Here is a 21279-nt window from a genome sequence, read left to right on the forward strand (position 1 = left end):
AGAAATACTTAATGTAATGTGAAATTTAAACGCTTAAAAGCTCGTGATATATATGATTCTTGAATATCAGTAAAACCGACAGTAATGTACCTGTTTGGCCAGAGAGCAGTGCGGTTTAATGACATCCAGCGTGTGAATATTTTGACGGCACTATTGTTGGCATATACATGAAATGTGTGAAGAAATCCCGTCGGATTGCCGTCTATTCCACTCGACGAACTACATGGTTGATAATAAATATTTCATTTTATTTCAAATTAAACCGCGATCCACACGCGTCAGCAGCAAGCATTGGGAATATATGATTTCCATTCTTTTCCAGACGATATTAAGTATGTATGTGTAAACGCCTTTGAATGCCGCACGCCTTTGAATGCCGCAGCCTCGATAACTTGAACTGTATACGCTATATTCCAAACACAGCATGCTCAAATCCTGCAATCTGTTGTCTGGGCTAGAAATAATATGCTAGCACTGGCTATGATAAACACCCCTCCAGACGGATGTCTAAACTTCCGTTAAGGAAAAGGTTCAAGTCACTTTTATCCCGACAGCTTAAAAACTCTGAGATGAACTTGTTATGTGCGCTACGTTCTTCTGTGATCGCTTTTTATCAATAACGTGCAAAACCCATCTTGTCTTGTCTGGTTGTCCAGATAGAATTTCTATGGTATCGTTGGGATTGGTCCTGTCCTCAATTGGTTCGCTTATATAGGAAATATAGCATTCTTTTAATATTAAGACAGATTGTAGATATGTTTATAGTTCTTCCATATCCCCAAGTTCCATTATTATACCACGCATGTTGATGAATAGGACAATTCTCATTCATCAACGCGCACCAGGCAATTAATATACACGGTGTTTCATTATCCGATCATACAGTACCATTGTTATTGAGAGGTATGCGTGTTATTTGGGTGTCCGATTGAATACGTCAGTAGTTTCACTTTCAGTCATTACACCACTCGTAGTACAGTGGGAGCTGTCAAGTATGTTGATTTGATATCAAAGAGAGAATACGCCGAGGTGGTCCGGTAAAAATGGCATTCGTTTCAGCGACGACACCGTCATAGTATCAGTTCTTGTTAAATCCAAGTAAGAAATGCGGTCAATCCAACATTCCCAGATCCAATTTCATCAAAAAGGGATGTTAAGTTGTAAGTACAGTTGGAGATGGCTTAATATAAGTTTTATAATCTTGTTGCCAGATCCATTTTCAATTTTATAATTTGTGATTGTGTATGTTGTAAATGTAAATCTGAAAATAAAATATTATTTAAACCAAGTACAGTTGTATATGTCGTTAGCTTCTACATATGAAAATGCTAACAGGAAGAGAACGCTTGTCGGTCTGACGGCTTCATTCTATCATCATATTTCTTGCTGTTTGTCTTGTGTGTGTCCTTTGTACAGTTATTGAGATTGCAGGTGGTAGACACTGCTGGTGGACTTTCAGTCCTCGAGGTTTGTCGTAACCCGCATGTCACGCTTTAAATCATTACGGTAGTGCGTGCACGGTTCGGAATATACACAAGTACAGAACTTCACGTTCTTTTGATATTCTGCAATATTAATAAGATTGGGTTAATTGTGACACAATTGATTTTAGTTTAGAACAACTCCCCAAATAGTTCCTTATAGTTTCTTTCGGCCAATTTTAATTTCCCTCTGTCTCCTCACAGGCAATTTAGGCCCGAAGCAGTCATAGAAGGACGCGCGTGTCTTTTGTGCAATCATCGTCATTCTTTGGAACTATGCACTAATGAAATCTATGGAATCTATGAATTTCGGTGAAAACGCATCTTCTGGTTTTGACATTTCTTGCGACCAGTCTTTAATTTTCCTCAATTTCTTTCTAGGTTTGATTACGGACTTATATACTTGTAACAAAGAATGCACCAGGATTACTAACGAGCATTGAACGTGTCCAGCTTCCTACCGTGTACCTCACAACGAAGTAGATAACTTCCCAGTGTGATTATATGATGACAACCAAAAACCTTTATATCTTTTCAACATGTATCTCTAAAAACTGTATTGTATGTTCCTGTTCGGTGTTGACATCATTCATGGATATCGTGATAGTGAAATCAAGTCCTGGACTTGAATACCGAATAAACAGCAAAATAAAAACTCCGTTTGTTGGAAACACACGAATGTTACTTCATATCAATGGACAAGCATCCCCCGGACGGATCTTGGCGCTCGCCGTTATACGATCTTTATCGTAAGTTGAATATTGTCAATTCTTGTCTCTCAATCATATGAAATTTGAGAAATGTTCAATTAGGACACGAAGGAAGCTGAAACTACCGCAATAAAACCAGAACCATCCATCCAGCGATTCCCAAGAAATTTTGATAACAAACTTAAACTTTTTTATCTGTCCCAAAACTGAAAATGCTATGGAAGATACCAAAACGATTTCAATGTAATTTGAGATTTTACTTCTCAAGAGATGGGAATGATTTAATGGCGGATCAAAGTCGAAAGGTGATTTGAACAACCCTCTATCTGATGACGGTGGGCTAAAAATAACTGTACGGAAATCAAAATCATTAGGATTGCTCTTACTTCAGCTTCGTGGAAAACCCTGTTGGTCCGTGGTTAAGAGATATTATGGTTCAGTAACAGGAGTAGTTTTAATGATTAGAACAAGCAAAACCTTAAATTTTGAAGAAAGAAAACAACAAAAAATTAACCAAGTTAGTTTCATATAGCAATTACAGAATCAAAACTGTACAAGGAGGAGTCTGTATGGCTTGTACATAGTGTTAAATACAGTCTCTGTCATTCAGCTGGTGGATTATACTTCTCTGATTCAGTTGATACAGCCGTGGATTATCACGCCAGAGACTGGGGTTCGATTCCTGTAATTGCTTTCGGCAAGAATATGGTTTCCCTGTTTTTTGTTTTTTTGTTTTTTTTTGTTTTTGCACATTATTAACTTTTTATATTTGTTTCATCAGATGATACCAATTGACAACAAAAACCTGGAAAGTAGATCTGGAGTAATTTAATTTATCACAATGAACTAAACTGTACTTGGTAAACAAAATGATAAGACATGTTGTAGTTCTATCCTGCACAACTGCATCTCCAAAACTTCTTTTTCACAATACAAGCATTGGGTACATGTACATAAAGAAACTTATTCCATTGGATTTCCATCAGAGAGAAAAGCAAGATAAACATAATTCCACGTAACCTGAGAGACCATGAACAACATATGATACAATATAAAATGAAAGGCACTCAATAATAACATGTTCAAAGTGGACAATAACATACATTAATCATATTGTTCAGTTTGATTGTATTTTTTCCTATTCATTTTCACTACCAACATAAAGAAATCATTGATTTTCCAAAGAGAAATATATACTTCATGAGCAAAATTATCCCAGTTTGACCCAGCACTGTAACAATAGATTCTGCTACTTTTAATTTTGATACAATAGTTCATGTTCTTGTACCAAAGTAGCACACACATTTTCTATTAGAATTGCTCAAGATGATTAAGCTATATTCTTTAACAATATACTTTTTGTTTGGACAGAAAATGTCTGATGTACATGTTTACCTAGAACATGATCAATTCAAAATTATAAATATAGTTAAATTTGATATTGAGGTATCAGGTAGAAATGTTAGAAATACAAAAACAATAGAAAATATTTAATCTAAAACTCACAAAACAGTTTATAGTGTAAAAAATAGATATGCATGGTACTTGTATACATGTCAGAAAATAGAATGATACATCTTACTGTTACAGATACATCATATCAATAAATAGATTTTAGAGTCGAAAATTGATAAACCACACCACAATCTAGTTGTACAATAGAACTACCACTAAGGAATATTTTCACTATGATACAGCAGAAGTGTTAACTATTAAATACTTTTAAAATCTGTTCATATCTTTAATGCTGCCTCGTTTTGTGATGAAATGGAACTTCTTCAATCTTTCAATATAAAATTTATATAACATTTTACATATTTCTAAAATTGCTATTTTAGGAATTGTTCCCCACTACAATGAAGATACAAAACCCAAACATTTGGTGAAATTCAGGACTTTTACCCTCAGTTTTTAAGCACTCTTCTGTGTAAATACATAGCCAGGGATATAGTGTACCCCTAGTTTCAAAATGCAAGTGCGAACACTGTTTAAGGAAATACCAAATATTTGCATGACATAGACATGAGTGTATTAAATAGCTAGCAGATTTTGTCCCAAATGATCATCTTACAATGATACACATACATTATAAAGTTCAGTTTCAGTACTAATATTCTATTGTTTGTGAAATTGAAAATAACATTAATTATGTACAAACTGATGACTAGGTATATAGTATACATGATTTTGTAACTTGAAAAAAAAATCCTTCAAGACTAAAACCATATTAGTTTCATAATGATTTCATTTACTATAAAGCACGGAACCAGAAGTTGTTATACATGAGGTCACGTACTTTTAATTCATCAAACAAATTCAAAATTTAGTATGAAACAAGCATGCATCAGTTTACTGGAAAATTTTAATATTTAAGTTAACTTAATAATTCCCTTCTTGATTTCTCAGAAAATGCTATAAGCTTGTTTAGTTAGAAAATATGGTTACACATGCTATATTTGACTTGCCAGCATTCCCCCTTTGTCGTTTGATACTGGGGGTACACTGTAACTCTAACTATGTATCTATATACAGAAGAGTGCTTGAAAACTGGGGGTACAAATCATGAATTTCAGAATTTTTTGGGGTTTGGTAACCTCTCTAGGGGTAATGGAGAATAATGCTGGTAGAATCCATATCAAAAGTTTCTACAAAATATACAATGTATATCAATGTTCTAATGAGGACTAGTCTAGCTAGCTGTTATATTGAAACATAATTAACCACACAATCTTGACGTTGCTGTTCCATCCTTTGATTTCTTATGAAAGATTCCTGCCACATTTTATTTTGATGGATACCAACCAAGATATATGTTGATTTTTAATTCCTTTTTTAGGACTAATTGCTTATTAAAAACTTTGTCCTCCCTAAAAACGAACATTTTCTGTTGATATGTAGCATTTTATAAATATTTTCTATGTAATCTTTCCATGAAAAAAATAAATGGTCTTTGAGAATCTCATACTCCAATCAATCAATATCATGGGAATCTAACATAATACCATTTGATCTTCATAATGTTATTTCCAACTACTAGACATTTAAAAATGAAATTTAACATCTTTCATCTGCTTCAAGACATAGATTTAACAATGATTTAAAATACTTGATTGTAACACAGAATGCTTTTCATAATATTATAAATGTCATCATTCACCTCTGAATATTTGAACTTTTTTTTAAAGAGAAAAATTCAAATATCTTTATCATTAACATATCCACGATAAATGATGAATTTAACCATACACACTCTTTCTCTTTAACTTGGAGTCAAAATCGTTTTTAAAGTCTTTGTACTGTGGTGCAATTTGATGGCCATATTTTCTCTCTATCCAATCACGTTTGTCGACTTTTGAGGATTTCTTTTTAAGGCGCTTTAGAGTTGAAAAGCTAGCGTCAGGCCGATACCTCATGTGGATGTCTTTGACGATTGCTAGCGAGTCACCTGTAACAGAAATTGATGCAGTCACAGTACATGCTGAAAGAAAAACATTGCCCAACCAACTAGGGACCAAGAGAAACCTTCATATGAAATCTAAGTATGATCTATTAAGGACTTCTTAAGAAATACCAATAACAAGCTATTAATGTCAAAATCCAAGATGGCTGTCAGTCAGCCATTTTCTTTTTTGGATCAGTCCCAGCATGAAACAATGCAATACTAACAACCAAGGGAAAAGTGGATATGAAATTGAACTGAATTGAATTGAAAAATATCCATCCTGTGCTTCTCAAAAAAGTTGTGACTAAAACAATTGTTTAAGGACAGATGGGCATCGCACGAATCACAATTTCAACGACACACCATCTGAAAATTAGTTTAATTAACAAGAGACCCAAGGGCCTTAACTAAGGTATGTCATTGAAATCATCTTGTAAACAAAAGTAAGATAACTTGACTTACAACGGAGATATCATGTAAATGTGAAATGAACAATTTCACTGCTATCCCATGTTAATAATTCTAAGCAAATTTGAATTATTTCCCGATTTTTATATAAACTTTAGTTAATCAATAAAATCAATTAAAGTTCCAATCATATTTCAAAATGGAATGAAAAAACCTGAAATTCTTTTGTACATTTATTTAACCAAATCATACATGTACATCATTTTCTTAGCATTTTTTTTTAAAGATATGACAATTTTTTTGCAGAAATGAAGCACATACTTCCTATTCTAGCACACCAAAAATTTTTACAAAATAGTTGGGTCATTATACTGTCTACCTATGGTTAAAATTTCAGAAAAATTGAGAACTGGTATAATTGTCATTTTAAGGTCAAAAGGCATTGTGGTCTATTTTCCAAAAATGCCAAAATCTAGAGGTCTGTGTTTCTACTGGATTTACAACAGAAAAAAATGAACTTCAAAGTAAATGTTTAGCTTTTGCTGTTCTTCAATCTTCTTTCAAAAATTGATATTATCTAATTAAACTGTACTTCTTATCACTTTTTGTTACCAAAATTATTGAATTGAATTATCAAATAAAACTGTTTTCTCAGTGGTATTTAGACTGGTTTGTAATGAAAGACAACACTATACTATCATACTGACCAAATGATTGTCATCTTAAGTACAAGTGTTCCTCTACTGACCTTTGGGTTCTGTTGCCATAGGAGTAAGGTCTAAGGTGAAAGGTATCTCCACCTGGTTCAGCACGTCTTCATCATATACACCTTGATTGAAGTCTGTTTTCTACAATGAAAATAGACCACTATATTACAGTAACTACATTTACATTCTCGGAGAGTCACAATATATATATCTGTAAATCTCTCATATCCACCTTTGGTAACAATATTACTATTTCCAATTATATACATTTAAGATTTAGTAATTCCAAATTAAATATGAACCGTCAATTATATCTAAAATCAATATGAGACTTGTATCGAAGCTTCACATTTTCTATTAACCAACCACACCACAACTCACACATAAACTTAATGATATGCCAATTAACTTTTCTCTGGACATTGCACATTATATCAAGACCATTCATTGCATAAAACACAAAAAAGGAAACAGACTGGGAACTTAAATGTCAGACAAAACCAGAATTAATCCTTGGACTTTTATTGTACCTGCAAATCCAAAGAAAGCATGCAAAATTATGTTAGGCCATCCAGCATTTATTCATTCTGTCCAATTCCCCTAAATTCAGATCCACTTGGTAAATACAGGTATGAAGATGATATACTAGCTTCTAACTAGACAATGTAGCTACCAGTAGGCAAGAGATTGATATGTTTCAGACCCCATGACCAGGTCTACCAGTGGGCAAGAGATCACTATGTTTCAGACCCCATGACCAGGTCTACCAGTGGGCAAGAGATTAATATGTTCCAGACCCCATGACAAGGTCTACAAGTAGGCAAGAGATCAATAGGTTCCAGACCCTATGACCAGGTGGACAAAGTTCTATGAAGGAGGACTTTTTAAACTTACGTTATTTAGGCATCCCTTTAGGTTATCGATAAACAGTTCCCAGCGAGGACGGTAATATCTGAAACAGAAGAAATTCTAAGTACAAATAAACTACAGAAGGAATATACTATATATATTACTATATCTAGCTGATGGGTCGTCTTAAATAACCTTCACTAATTACATTTTATGGTTAAGGATGTACTCCTCTCAGAAGAAAAAAAGTTCCAGTATCAAACTTTTTTCGAAAGGTTTGATCTTAGAAAGTAGATTGAAAGCAAAAAATCAATATGTTGCTGCATTACTTCTTTAGTACAGGTCTCAGAATATGTGTAAATGGAAATCATACATGTGTATATGATGTCACTTACCCTTCAATCAAACCTGCCCACTGCTTACAAGCATAATCAAGGATCTGAAATATATTTTTAAGTGATTAAATTCTAGAGCGTTTGATGGAGGACTTACTTTTACAACAAAATTAAATCATAATCTAGTAGATATGTGATGATAGTAAGGCCCCTGTCATATCAATAATTGGTTGAACTAAAGACTTCTTTTCCTAATATGGGCGTATGGAAGTATGAAGTTACATTTTGCCTGTTCTGGAGGACCACATAAATTGCTTAATATGTTTCTAACAAACAGTTTCTGTATTATGAAATATTGGCAGCATTTAGGGAAATTGGTATATAAAGTAGGGTTCATACATATAATCTGTCAGTACACTGCAACACTCCATGATGAGCAGATTTCATCTAACGGATAGAGGATTAGCAATACCTATAAGCTGTTCTCTAACATCAGCATGGTGTTCTCGATCAGACAAAACCTGTTATATGCCAATAGAGCCAGGAGAAGCAAAATAGGTGAAGGGAAGAGAAGAAATCAGTTGAGACCATGGAGTAGAAGTGATGGATGTCTGAAATTATCACTGATGATGAAAGAGATTTACCTCCCCTCGTGGTCCCCAGAGTGTCACCTGGTTACGTGCATTGTACTCATATAAAAAGCGTTCATTTATATTTGTAGACTTGGCCTGGGCTGCTGCAATCCAGCGCCCCATTAGGAAATGACGATCAGAGGCAAGGACTGTATCCATATCCTTCAGGAGTCCCAACAATTTATCTCCTAAAGTCCTGTAATAAACATGAATAAACAAAATAGGATCACATCCTTACTCATCAGGACCCTCACTGTCTTAACCTAACAAATCCATGCTTTATAAATTTATTCTTTCAGATATCCTATCAACGTTACACAGGTAAGATTCATCTCACAGCTGATTCCTCTAACTAACTATTCTAATGAGAAGTAAAAAAACATAAATTGTCATCTGAGTTTAACTTTCTAACAAATTCTTTGAAGCTGCATTAAATCCCCTTGGAAGCCAATAACACTGGATTTTTCCTTTTTCAGAAAATTGGATTTGGCTTTCAACGGATCACGTTTCCATAATTCTCAATTTTGCTCTGACATATTTTTGACATTCAATATTAATCCAAGAGCATCCATATCTAATTGAGAAATTGCAATCTGACAAATAACAAACCTTAAAGCAATGCTTTAAATTCTAACCCAATCTTGTCTCGCATAGAAATAATAAGACGTACGTGACAGTAGGAAGGTCTTTTCCCTTGAAGGCATTCACCAAATCCTGGTAGTAACTTAGGGAGAGAATCTGGAGGCTGTTTCGTGTCACATCCACTAAATCATACCTGTCAATCAAAATAGCACCAATATCATCTTCATACAAATGACCTTTCACACAATATCTGGAATATGACAAAACTGACCACAAAAAGTGACTGCATTACATTGCAAAGACTTAATGTACATTTAGTGTGTACATTGATGAAGAGACCTAAACTTGGCACAATAAACATGACAGATGGGTATAGTGTCTCAAATTTAGAACATAATGACAATGATGCTTCACAATGACCCTGATCAAGGTCAGAGTAGCTTTGATATGGCAGAAAGTGTTTATCATTTAAACCATGTGAGTTTCGAACAGATAGAAGAGATCCTTGAGGGATTCTAAAATTTTAGACAGATCCATCTACTATTTCTGAAGAAGTACAGATAAAATCTAAATGTCAAATTTTCACATGGTCACTATTTTGTTCATTCAACCAATATAAAGGCAATGTTTAACTAGGGACCATGGGGAAAATACATATAAAATTTGAGAATGGCACGATTCCACACTTTTATATGAATAGAAATAACAAACTAAAACAATCAAAATGCAAGATGGCCACCTGTCATTTGATCAGTCGCAGAATATAGTCATTACAAATTAACAGATTTACGGCAACCTACACATGAAATTTGGGAATGATCTATCACATATTTTGCAGAAATAGTGACAACAAACTATAAAAGCAAAAACCTAAGATGGTCGTAACTTGACTATTTTGTTTTTCTTATTAGCTAAAAAACTAGACAATGTACAATCATGAACTGGAATAAGTCTACATATGATATTTGGTGAAAATGAGCCATTCAGTCGTTTTCAAGGATTAGCAATAACAGAAAATGTTTATTGAAAGACGGGGAGATGATGAATGAACAGCAATTAGAACATGAGATGATGGTGAGCTTATAAACAACAATATCAAAGTTAATTTCGCTGTGATATTCTTATTCACGGACTTTGATCTCTGATCTAATTGGTTTATGTTTATAATCTACTTACATATACAAGGTATTATTTATGTACTGATCAGCTGCCACTACCAGGATGTCCCAAGCTACATAAAGATCCTCTGGCTCATACCATATCTGTGAAATTCACCCAAAAGTTTTTTTTTCTATCATATTTTTTAATACATGAATTCATCAAAAGTGTAATAACTCTCATATTAAGTAGAAACCTGTAAGCATTTATTATATGCTGTCTCATTATAACAAAATTTGTGATTATACTATTGTTACATCATGCATTTTGCAAACAGGGGCTATGCATTACATAGTATTTATTATAAGTGTTTTGAATGTGTTTAAGGAGGAGTCACATGAAGTAAGATGATAAACATGTAATATCATAATTTTAATTTTTTTCCAAAAACAATACTATACATGTAACATTAGAGTTTAACAGATTTCATAAAAAAAGGAAATTTGATTTCTTCAGATATCGAGAACAGAAGAACTATAGGATTTGTTTATAACTTCACACCTAAAGCAGAGTTGCTTTATGATAATAGTAACATAATGAACTCACATCCTGATGTATCATGGGAGTAAGCCGTGGTCTGACCGTTGGAATAATGTCAATATTGTTGTCATGGTGACCATCAGAGCAGTTGTAAATACTCATCTAAGGGGAAAAAACAAAGTTTTTCAGAATTCAGTATCCAAATCCAACACATGGCTTAACATCTACATATTAGTTCATGCAACATGGTTTCAGACTGTTCTTTCATTCATTTGACCTTGTTTAACCTTTCCAGGCAGTTTAAGATTAATATGTCAACTGAAGGTATTTGTTTAGAATATCTTGACCCCTCATCTACATATCATTACATGTACTTAGTTAAACCACAGTTACATAAGGCAGCTTACCTTGAGATAGTGCCAGGCAAGGTCCACATATTTGTCATATTTTCCATATCTTCTGGTTGCATAATCTGACACCCTGAAATATTGACAAACTAGATGAGAAAAAGATGAGATAGAACAGCATCCTTAATTTCTAAAATTAAAGAGAAGTTGGACCAACAAACAATTGAAGTTTGGAAAAAAGTTAAACCAGATAGCTGACTGTTGTATAAATTATCAGAAAGAAAATCAATCTGTTGTTAAACGACTCATCAATAATTCTTTTATCTTAGTATGTCTTAGACTAGTGCTAAATTCAGGAATATGTTTCAGTTATATACCGTATATCATTCTATAATCAACACCTTACCATTTTGCTACATCTCTAGGTTTAGTTCTCCATGTGTTTTCAGCAAAGAATTCGTAAATTACTTCATTCTGATATATGCCCTCTGGGGTGATTCCAATACCAACCAAGGTGCTATTAGGAAAAGCTCGACCATCAAATGGACCCTAAGTATATAGTATAACGTACAGATCAGACTCTCATAAAACTTACCAAAAGGAAAAAACAATAGTATGTCACTGAGATATTGTTTTTGACAGACCACAATTAAAGTTTGTGTCATCGACACACTCATTTCTACAGATCTAAAGTAGGTGTCACAAAGGCAGTACTAAAAATACTACGAATTGTGTAATCTTCCAGTAGCTTTTCATTTCAACAATTGAAAATCTAAAGTTTGTTTCAGTATGGTACTCATTTCAGCAGACCCTACATTTGTGTGAACTTGCCTTTTATTTCAATAGTCCTACAGCTGGCATCATCATGATATTCAATTAATATATCAAAAGTTTGTGTCAGGAAAGGATTTTGTCTATCCTTTATCAGATTACCACTAGGTAATGCATTATATAAAACAGCATCATAAAATGTTATGACACAGCTTGTATCATATAGTTATAGAAATTTCTACAGCTAGTTGTCAATTACTTACATTATTGATATTTAGAAATGCTCCATACATCTCTGACGTTCCTCCGAAATTGTGTAACATACACCAAATAAACGGCTGGCCATAATAAGATTCCGTGTTCGAAAAAATTGGAGCAATTTCAGAGTACAGATCCAAGACAATCATTTTACCCTAAAATAAATCAAAGTACATCTCGGCTTATAGTTTAAAGACATCGTAATCATTTTGATACATAGCCGACTTTCATAAAAGAAGCATAAAAAAAATGAGAAAAATCCATCATTAAAAGATTCAAATTCTTGTCCAAACTGATTGGAGGAGAAATCATTTGTCTATATCGAAATAGATTGGGGAAGGTAAATATTCCTTACAGTTGGAACACCTGTCAGGTAAGCCTTTATTTGGGTAGGTTTCCAGAAATATTCCGCTTGAAACAGCCATCCCTGCATTAGCCTAAAATAACCAAATTTAGAATGACAATTTAGTAATGAACAATCTCGAGTACAAGAATTTAAGTCGTTTTTTTTTTTCAAACTTCTTAAAACCTTCATAATTTGTTGTACACTAAATTACAGTGACATTTTAATTTTTTTGGTTGACAGTAACATTACAGATATTTCAGAAAATTTTCTTTAGTGCTAGTATGCTTCACACAGGTCATTTTCTCTGATGAATGTGACTGTGTGGCCACAGTCTAATATTTTACTGATTGTGTTAGAACAATGACAAAGTCCTGAGGTTTAAACATCAGCCTGCTATTTATCATACATACCATATTCCCTGTGGATCAGCCTCTGTGACAGCTTCATAAATGGTGCGGGAAGCTTTAGCTAAGTATTCTGGGGCACTGGAATTGTACAAGTCAATTGTAACAACTGCCAATATCATTTACCATAAATGTATCAGATAATAAATCTATATATATATCAACAGAAACAGAGTATGCCGGGATGGAACAATTTATGCTTATTCTATATTATAAAAATATCATGCCAAAATGAAAACAAATACAAAAATGGTAATACTGAGTCAAAATGCCATGGGAGAAACTGCTTTTCAAGAAAACACAATTTCATGTCATAGTTTCTCATATAAAGCTGACAAATTTAGAAAGAAATCGGTTGAAAATTGGCAGAGGAGATCTCTGGGCAAGACTAACCTTATGAAAACAAAAAGGGGCAGTAACTCTTCCATATACAGTTGAACCAAACTACTGTTCAGGATAGCATAACTTCATGTCATGGTATTTAATCTCTACCAAGTTTGAAAGACACCAGTAGAAAATTGATTTCATTTTGGGGTGAGTGCACATCCCCATCTGTTTTTTTCTATAAATCTAGGTTTTTTTTTGTTTCTTTTTAAAGTTTGTTTCAACCAATTTTGACCATTATTATCACTGATGAGTTCTAGAAGGACAAAACAACTGTATGTTGCAACTTAATTCATTGCTCTATATATACTGTATCTAATTCTAAATTAAATTTTGTAATGAAAGCACAATTTTGATTAAATTAACATAAAAGCAACATGAAGAAAAATCCCCTGAAACTGTTACTCCAAACAAATAAAGGGTGTTACATTTTAATGGGTTTCTAACTTATCACCAGTTGATGTACTGATCACAGCTGAAAGCTGCAATTTGCAATGAACTTCATCTAGTATTAAGGGGCAAAGATTCATAAAAAAAATGACACTGGTACTAAGTGTACCTACTTTGATTTAGGGTCCATCTCATTGAAGGTGTCAATATTGTAGATGTGGTCAGTCCCAAACTCATCAATCATCTGAAATTCATCCACAGATTCATTTGAATTATAAATAAGAATACCTAGAGGTAAAAACATCCTAAAATAATTGGAATTATAAGTCCTAACAGTAAAAACATTAAATTTTTGTCAAAATAAGAAATGTAAAAAAATTATGCACTTCTGTAATTAGCCATCTCTTCCAATAATCAAGTTATTCACACATCACGTGAAAAAAACAAATTTCGACATTCTCACTATATCATCTTATAATGTTGGAAAATATGTGTGGTATTTTTAAAATTGTATTTCTTTCACGAAATACAAAATATTGGATACTATTGAATGCAATGCTTTTGATTGCACTATTAAGAACATTCTGATGTTAGCAAGAAGTTTATATTTCATTACAGCATCATACAAACACTGGGCTGGCTGAACAGTATTCTTTAACTATAAAGCTAAACTATACACTTACTATATTTGAGCAATCAAATATCATCAATCAGCAAAGATCACTACAACTATCCTACAAACCATCTGGTGATTTAATGGACTATAATGAACTATCTAGGGTCTTATGTATTACAAACTAACAAAGCCAAATACAGATTATCTTCACACTGATGTACCTGGTATTGTGTAGGAACTACGGTCAAGGGGGACAGATTATCTTTGCACTGATGTACCTAGTATTCTGTAGGAACAAAGATCAAGGAGGATGGATTATCTTTGCACTGATGTACCTGGTATTCTGTAGGAACAAGGTCAAGGAGAACAGTTCATCTTCACACTGATGTACCTGGTATTCCATGGTAACTAAGGTCAAGGGGGACAGATTATCTTCACACTGATGTACCTAGTAGGAACAAAGATCAAGGAGGACGGATTATCTTTCGATTGATGTACCTGGTATTCTATGGTAACTAAGGTCAAGGGGGACAGATTATCTTCACACTGATGTACCTAGTAGGAACAAAGATCAAGGAGGACGGATTATCTTTCGATTGATGTACCTGGTATTCTATGGTAACTAAGGTCAAGGGGGACAGATTATCTTTGCACTGATGTACCTGGTATTGTGTAAGTGTGCAAGCAAAGGAGTAATAATGATCTTTGGACTGATATGATGTACCTGGTACCAGAACTTGCATCTGATGCATAATATGGGAATTTAGGCCGAGAGAGTTAACTATCTTAGGTCTGATGTATTCTATGACAATCAAGGCTAGGCAGGGTGGATTATCTTGGGGTATATGTATTCTATGTGAACCAAGGCTAGGCAGGGTGGATTATCTTGGGGGCATATGTATTCTATGTGAACCCAGGCTAGGAAGGGTGGATTATCTTGGGGCATATGTACTCTATGTGAACCAAGGCTAGGAAGGGTGGATCATTTTGGGGTATATGTATTCTATGTGAACCAAAGCTAGGCAGGGTGGGTTATTTTGGGGCAAACATATTCTATGGGAACCCTGAAAGCCAAGTAGAGGGGATTATCTAGAGTTTTCAGTATTACAGGAAATGAATTGGAAATGTTACCTCTTTAAGGAACTGCACACCAATCTGTTTGAAAAGTGGGTCATCAAAGTCCAACAGAAGGTTGCTGCAATGACATAAATAAGATATACAGTATGTTCCAGCCTGCTGAAAGTTATGTACAACTTCTTTAATTTGAAAAATTCTCAGTAGCATCCATGACATTTATACCAAAACATTTACCCTCATCTCAACATTAAGTGGTTACTTTGTATATAAACCAAATCTGTTAAGCATTTTGAAGATATCAAATAGATTCAAATTGGATGCAACATAATCATGAACAGATGAACCATCCTACATGTACAACTTTCTCTCCTTCCTAAAATTATGAAGGCATAAAGATAATATCATTTCATTGATTTCTTTGTAAATGTTATTCAAGTTACCATAAAAAAACCTTACCAACAATAGGTTCCGTTGAACCCTGCCCAGTCTGGCAATCTAGAAACATTGGACTCAGGAAATAGCCTACAAATAAAACAGTGAAGCAAGTATTATCTCAATTTTGATCACCACTTGACGATTGTACAGTTTTACAGTGAGGAAGTTAAATGTAAATGACTGATTCATACTATCTTAAAATTATATATTAACATGTCAAAATGACTTCATGTTTAAACAAGATGTGTTTATGAAATACTATGCCCCTGGTTGCAAAAGAAATTCTGAATTCTGAACTGTACTGTGCAAGTCATATGCCAATTGCATGCAGACTTTGTGAAACGCTTATGTCTTCATTGTGAGAATGATTTGTTTTTTCACTTTCAAATGTAGGTCAAAGGTCACGGTCAAGGTCAAATCATAAAAAAACAAAAGGTACCATCAGAAAGGTCTTGTCACGAGGAACACACATGCAAAATACAAAAGCCCCACCTCTTATGGTACAATAGTTATGAGGAAGGTTAAAGTTGACAACAGAGAGCACCAAAACAACATGCCAACTGTCCTTCAATCAGGGGGCATAAAAACATGACCAGCTTATTCACATATTGTCAAATGAATTTTTCTGTCGCTACATGGAAATAAAAAACCTTGAGTAATCAATTAAATCGTGATTTTGTTTGGGATAAATGAGAGGGAAATACTGAATCTTTGTAAATTTGATACATTGATTAAATGTTTAAACTCTATTCACCATGTTATTGCCTCAGGGACATGTCCAGCAAAGCCAGGTAATACTGGAATCATTCCCAGCTCTCTCGCCCGGTCAAGAATCTTGTGTTGTAGGACCAACTGTTGGTCAATCCATGACTGAGGTAGTGGTCCACCCCATCCATGCATGTTACCCATTCTGGACCTTTCAGGGGAGATAACACATACAATTATACAATGTATGAAAGCAGGAACAACTCACATCTGGGTTGTTTTTGATCATGTTTGACAAGTGGCACAAGGGTTACTTATTTATGAAGAGGGGTAGACCTACTGTTCTGACTTTGCTCTCTGATAAGCTTTATTTCATTAAACATTTCACTGTCTGTATTTGTATTTGCAAATTTTATGCAATTTATAAGCCTGACATACTATTTAAAAGGCTGAGGATCTGTTATTCTACATTAAAAAACAAACCCCTGTTCTACTTCAGTTCTATTAGCAAAACATTGCTAATTATAAACAAGTGGTTTATGATTTCTAATGTAGCGAGGATATTATATTTCAGGATACCATACTTTGTTTAGATTTGTTTCACAAGGATATTATATTTGAATAAACCAAATTCCAATTTTCAGCAAAGGCTTATACAGTTTGTACTGTAAATGTGATAGTGTAAACTTTGATATTTAATAACCTCACATACTCACCAGGCAAGAAAGGCTGGACCACCAAAATGTCTCTGTATGTCGTACATTGTGAATCCCATTCTCATGTAGATCTGAAGTTAAACATATTTGTGGAATCATGCTGACATAAAATATCTTAAACTTAAAGATTACCATTCTTTAACAGATTTCACTATCAATCACATACATAAAATTTTTTTCAAAATGAAAACATAAAATCAAAAATATTATAAATTAAATAAAATAAATAAGGATCTCCTGTCTTGGATTAGAATCAATTTAAAAATTTGAAATATGCTTCAGTTGACCTATAAGATTTGATCCAAGCATTTTTCATCTAGTTTTATACAATAATGTACATGTATAACGAATAATTACCCGCTGAAATATAGCCTCCTGTCCGGTGAAGGCTAAAGGCATGTTGATGCCATGTAAAGCCATCCAGTCTAACTGTTGTTGCCAGTCTGTCCAGTTATACCATACAAATGAGTAATCCACCGTACACACATTCTGATAATACCGGAACCTGATAAATGGTGTACAAATTGAAATACAAGTATATAGCACTATTAGAAATAAAATTTGAAGAGCCAATTTTGACCCTGAAAAACATCTTAAAATTCCATTATCCAATACCTGTATTAATTTAAATATTAAATGATAGTGCATATTAATTTACAGGCAATGCAGACAACTAGGATATTCATTAGCAAGAAGTGACTAAGGTAAAGTTTACCTATCATTTGTAGTCACTTTTATTCCCGGGGCTGGGACCTTAGGCAGAGAGGATGGAATGTTCATCTGTTGTCCCGCCCACGTGTACTGACACCCACAGTAATTGGTTAAGTAGTAATACAGGCCCATGGCAACTGCCACTCCTGTAGTCCCAGTGATGTTGACATAGGATCCAGATGTGGTAATCTGTAAAGATAAAACAATTCTGGTATAAAACAAGACTGGCAAATATATCAAAGTTCACAATATCAAAGGTCGCTGTCCTATTCTATAATGAAATATTCTAGTCTAAGAGAGCCTTGTTCCATCTAATTACATTGTAAAAGCTGTATAGACATGGAATTAAAAAATATATATACATATGTATACAATGGCTATTTCTTAAATGCTTTTAAAACAACCAATATCAGTCTGCAATATCACCAATAATGTACATTTTTGAGAGATTTTAAGAGGACCATATGAAGAGCAGTTTTTTTTGTTACCTGAAAAGTGTCTCTATTTTTTGGTCCTAATGTAGATGATATGGCTGCTTTGAATTCACTTGCTCTCTTCCCGACAATGCGACCAATTAGAGCCTGTGCAGCAGCAGCTTGTGTCTCTGGTGTGGCTTTTGGTTTAAGGTGATCCAATGTCTGAAATTCTGTTATGAAAGATCATTTACAGGTACATTACTCATGTTATTGTCCAAGTCCAACTTTCCTCCATAGATTTCACCATCAGCAAACGACTGAATTTTCCTCACATATTTTCAAAATATGACATACATGTAAATTGAAGGTAAACTGTATACCTGATTGAAAAATTGCCAACAAACATATTTTTCAAATTGTAGGTATTAAGTGTAACATTGTTTGCAAGGATATTCTGGACTACTATGATACTGAACACCTGTGAATAACTTCAATAAGTCATTACACAATAATTACCAGTAAAGTTTATGGTCAATATTCTTATGGTATGATAAAGTATACTACATTTTGTAACAGCTTGGACCACATACATGCAAAACATATGAGTATCTATGACAATTAATTGCTGATCTTACATAATGGATGTCCGATCTTTATCTATATATCTATTTGTCTACATACATGCAGTATTCTCATTAACAGCTCAGGTTGTCATCTGAGAAAAGATATAATTAATTTTGTCTGATTTTATCTGATTTAGAACGGATATTTTCCACATGAATAAGAAAATGGATGACTTTTACAAGAAATCAATGTTTAGTCAGCTATTTTCTAAAAATAATTATTGTCACGTATAAGTTACTGTACTGCTGTGTTGAAACTCATTGAAAACATATACTTTTTACATTAATGTATCTTTTATCGTATATTCACCTTTTACAGCTCCAGCTGTAGAAACAAACAGAAGCATTGAACACACCTATGGAACAAACAAGAAAAATATGAGAATATCTGTGAATCATCTAATTAAGAATATCACTAAAAGAACTGAATAAGTACATGTAGAAATTAAATACATAATATAACAAAATAATATGATTTAGAACTATATATAAATCATATATTTACATTTTTTTGTGATAAAAGGCTAACTTATTACCTATTGTAATCCTGGTAAAACACTAGCTGCAATATATTGCTTGGCTAGAGAGAACTTGGAGTAACAATGAACTACTAACCAATCAAACATCAACAAACACCCATCCTTTAATTGTACATGTACAAACTTATGTTTGTTGCCATGCATGTATGATGGCCCCTTTGAAACTACATATGGAATTGAATATACAGTACTTGCACATCAAAAACCCGCTAAATGATATCATCCAGGTTGAGATAGGAAAAGCTATACCGTAAAACCTTTTTTTCAGAAGTCAATTCAAGACTTTGCCATTTTGTTTTAAGATTCTTGACTTAGATTGTTGAAACATAGAACTAAAAATGACACTCAATTGTTACTAATATGCCAAACCAAGTCATGTCATCATTACATGTTGCTGTTTATATCAGCCATTTACATTTTTGAGGGAGTGTATATTTGAATGCAGCACTCAAACATTGAATTGTGATGAATTCGTTCAAAGTGTAAGATATTTATAACAGTTCAATAATTTTTTTTAGAAAATCCTATAAATTATGTGATATTTTATTCTTGAGATCTAGATGAATTATCCTGGACTGTTTTGAAGTCTTTACTGAAACCAAGTATGTCATGTAACAGTGATCCACGACAAAGGAAAAAAAGGACAGTGAGTATGTTAACTGATATGGAATTTAAACAATGTAAGAAACATCAAAACATTAAAGGTCATTCAGTGTGTACACAGTAATGGTTATTTATTAGCATTTATTAGCATAAATAATGGACGCAGACTTAAAGCCTCTATGTCCATATCACATATTTACATATTGCATAGTAAGTAATTTCAGTGTTAATGGCTTATATTAGTTAATTAATGCACAATCATGTATTGAAACGGATATTTTTCCAATGTTCATCTAACATTATTTCAAATTTTATTACAGAGTCCGCATTTATGGTATTCCGCCACAAGCATACATTTCACAATTTCGGCTTAGTTGCATGTATGGAGGCACAATGTACTCATTTGAGAAGAGAGTGTATTTCAACTAGACAGGGAAATACTAGCCATTTATGCACATATTTCCGAATTCGTCTGGTCATAACTTAGGTCTAACTGGTTCATCAAACACTCATTGGAAAGATCTAACTTCTCTCCTAAGGTAACATGGGCACAATTTTTTTAAACATAAGTTAAATTTTTCCTTCTCGGAAGTTACAATCCTAGTCATTAAATACGTATATATGAATCATGCCGAACCCCTTTGGAGTACAGTATGCTACAAATGTACAGTAATAAGGGAAGTTAACCTCATTACCTCATAAAGTGAAAGTGAACAAGTAAGGATACTGGTCAGGCTTTTTAAAAATTTTGGACATGTAAATAAAGAGAATGATAAGTTGGAGAGGAAAAGTGGTGAAAGTTGAACAGGAAATATATCGAAATATCATACACAGATCCTGGTAAACGCAGGAAACATCGTAACTGTCACCAGACGGTGGCGGCGTCGTCTGTCATGTGATCACCAAGTTCGATTCGGAACTTTAATGACAGTCGTTACGTTTAACATCGAGAAATCCGAACAACAAGACTCCGCGCCAACGATGCATATTTAAACAGAGATATTAAAGCATCCTAGAGCATAACATTATCAATTTCTCAGAATAATTAAAAAGAAATGATTATCAAAAGAGTTCAGGAAAATCTTTAATTTGTTTTCAAATATTTATATAATTTCCGGTTGACAGTTTTGGCTTTTAGTAAACACCATCCACAC

The 21279-nt window shown here is 33.6% G+C and overlaps 1 protein-coding gene across 1 annotated transcript; it reads right to left on the reverse strand.

Annotated features, from left to right (window-relative positions):
• Positions 1-3581: 3581 nt before the first annotated feature.
• Positions 3582-21016, reverse strand: LOC132565330 (alpha-N-acetylglucosaminidase-like). Its single transcript, XM_060229971.1, has 23 exons — positions 20956-21016; positions 19294-19339; positions 18433-18590; positions 17949-18133; positions 17591-17738; positions 17234-17304; positions 16567-16728; positions 15834-15899; positions 15432-15495; positions 13858-13928; positions 12917-12991; positions 12516-12597; positions 12166-12315; positions 11538-11680; positions 11192-11264; positions 10851-10946; positions 10323-10408; positions 9235-9339; positions 8577-8760; positions 7993-8036; positions 7643-7700; positions 6790-6889; positions 3582-5636 (listed from the first exon to the last, which is right to left on the reverse strand). The coding sequence occupies exons 1-23, from the start codon at positions 20980-20982 to the stop codon at positions 5428-5430; spliced, it is 2403 nt and encodes an 800-aa protein (XP_060085954.1). The 5' UTR covers positions 20983-21016; the 3' UTR covers positions 3582-5427.
• Positions 21017-21279: the final 263 nt, after the last annotated feature.

Source organism: Ylistrum balloti, unplaced genomic scaffold, assembly GCF_031769215.1.
Source record: "Ylistrum balloti isolate Yb309-2 unplaced genomic scaffold, AGI_CSIRO_Ybal_v1 Utg369716, whole genome shotgun sequence".
Lineage (NCBI taxonomy): Eukaryota > Metazoa > Mollusca > Bivalvia > Pectinida > Pectinidae > Ylistrum > Ylistrum balloti.

Coding starts and splice junctions, on each gene's coding strand:
- LOC132565330 (XM_060229971.1), bottom strand. CDS start 20,982: ATGTTTCCTGCGTTTACCAGGATCTGT. Junction 8,037..8,576: donor TCTGGGGACCACGAGGGGAG/GTAAATCTCTTT, acceptor AATATATTTCAG/ATCCTTGATTATGCTTGTAA. Junction 5,637..6,789: donor TATGGCAACAGAACCCAAAG/GTCAGTAGAGGA, acceptor TTTCTGTTACAG/GTGACTCGCTAGCAATCGTC.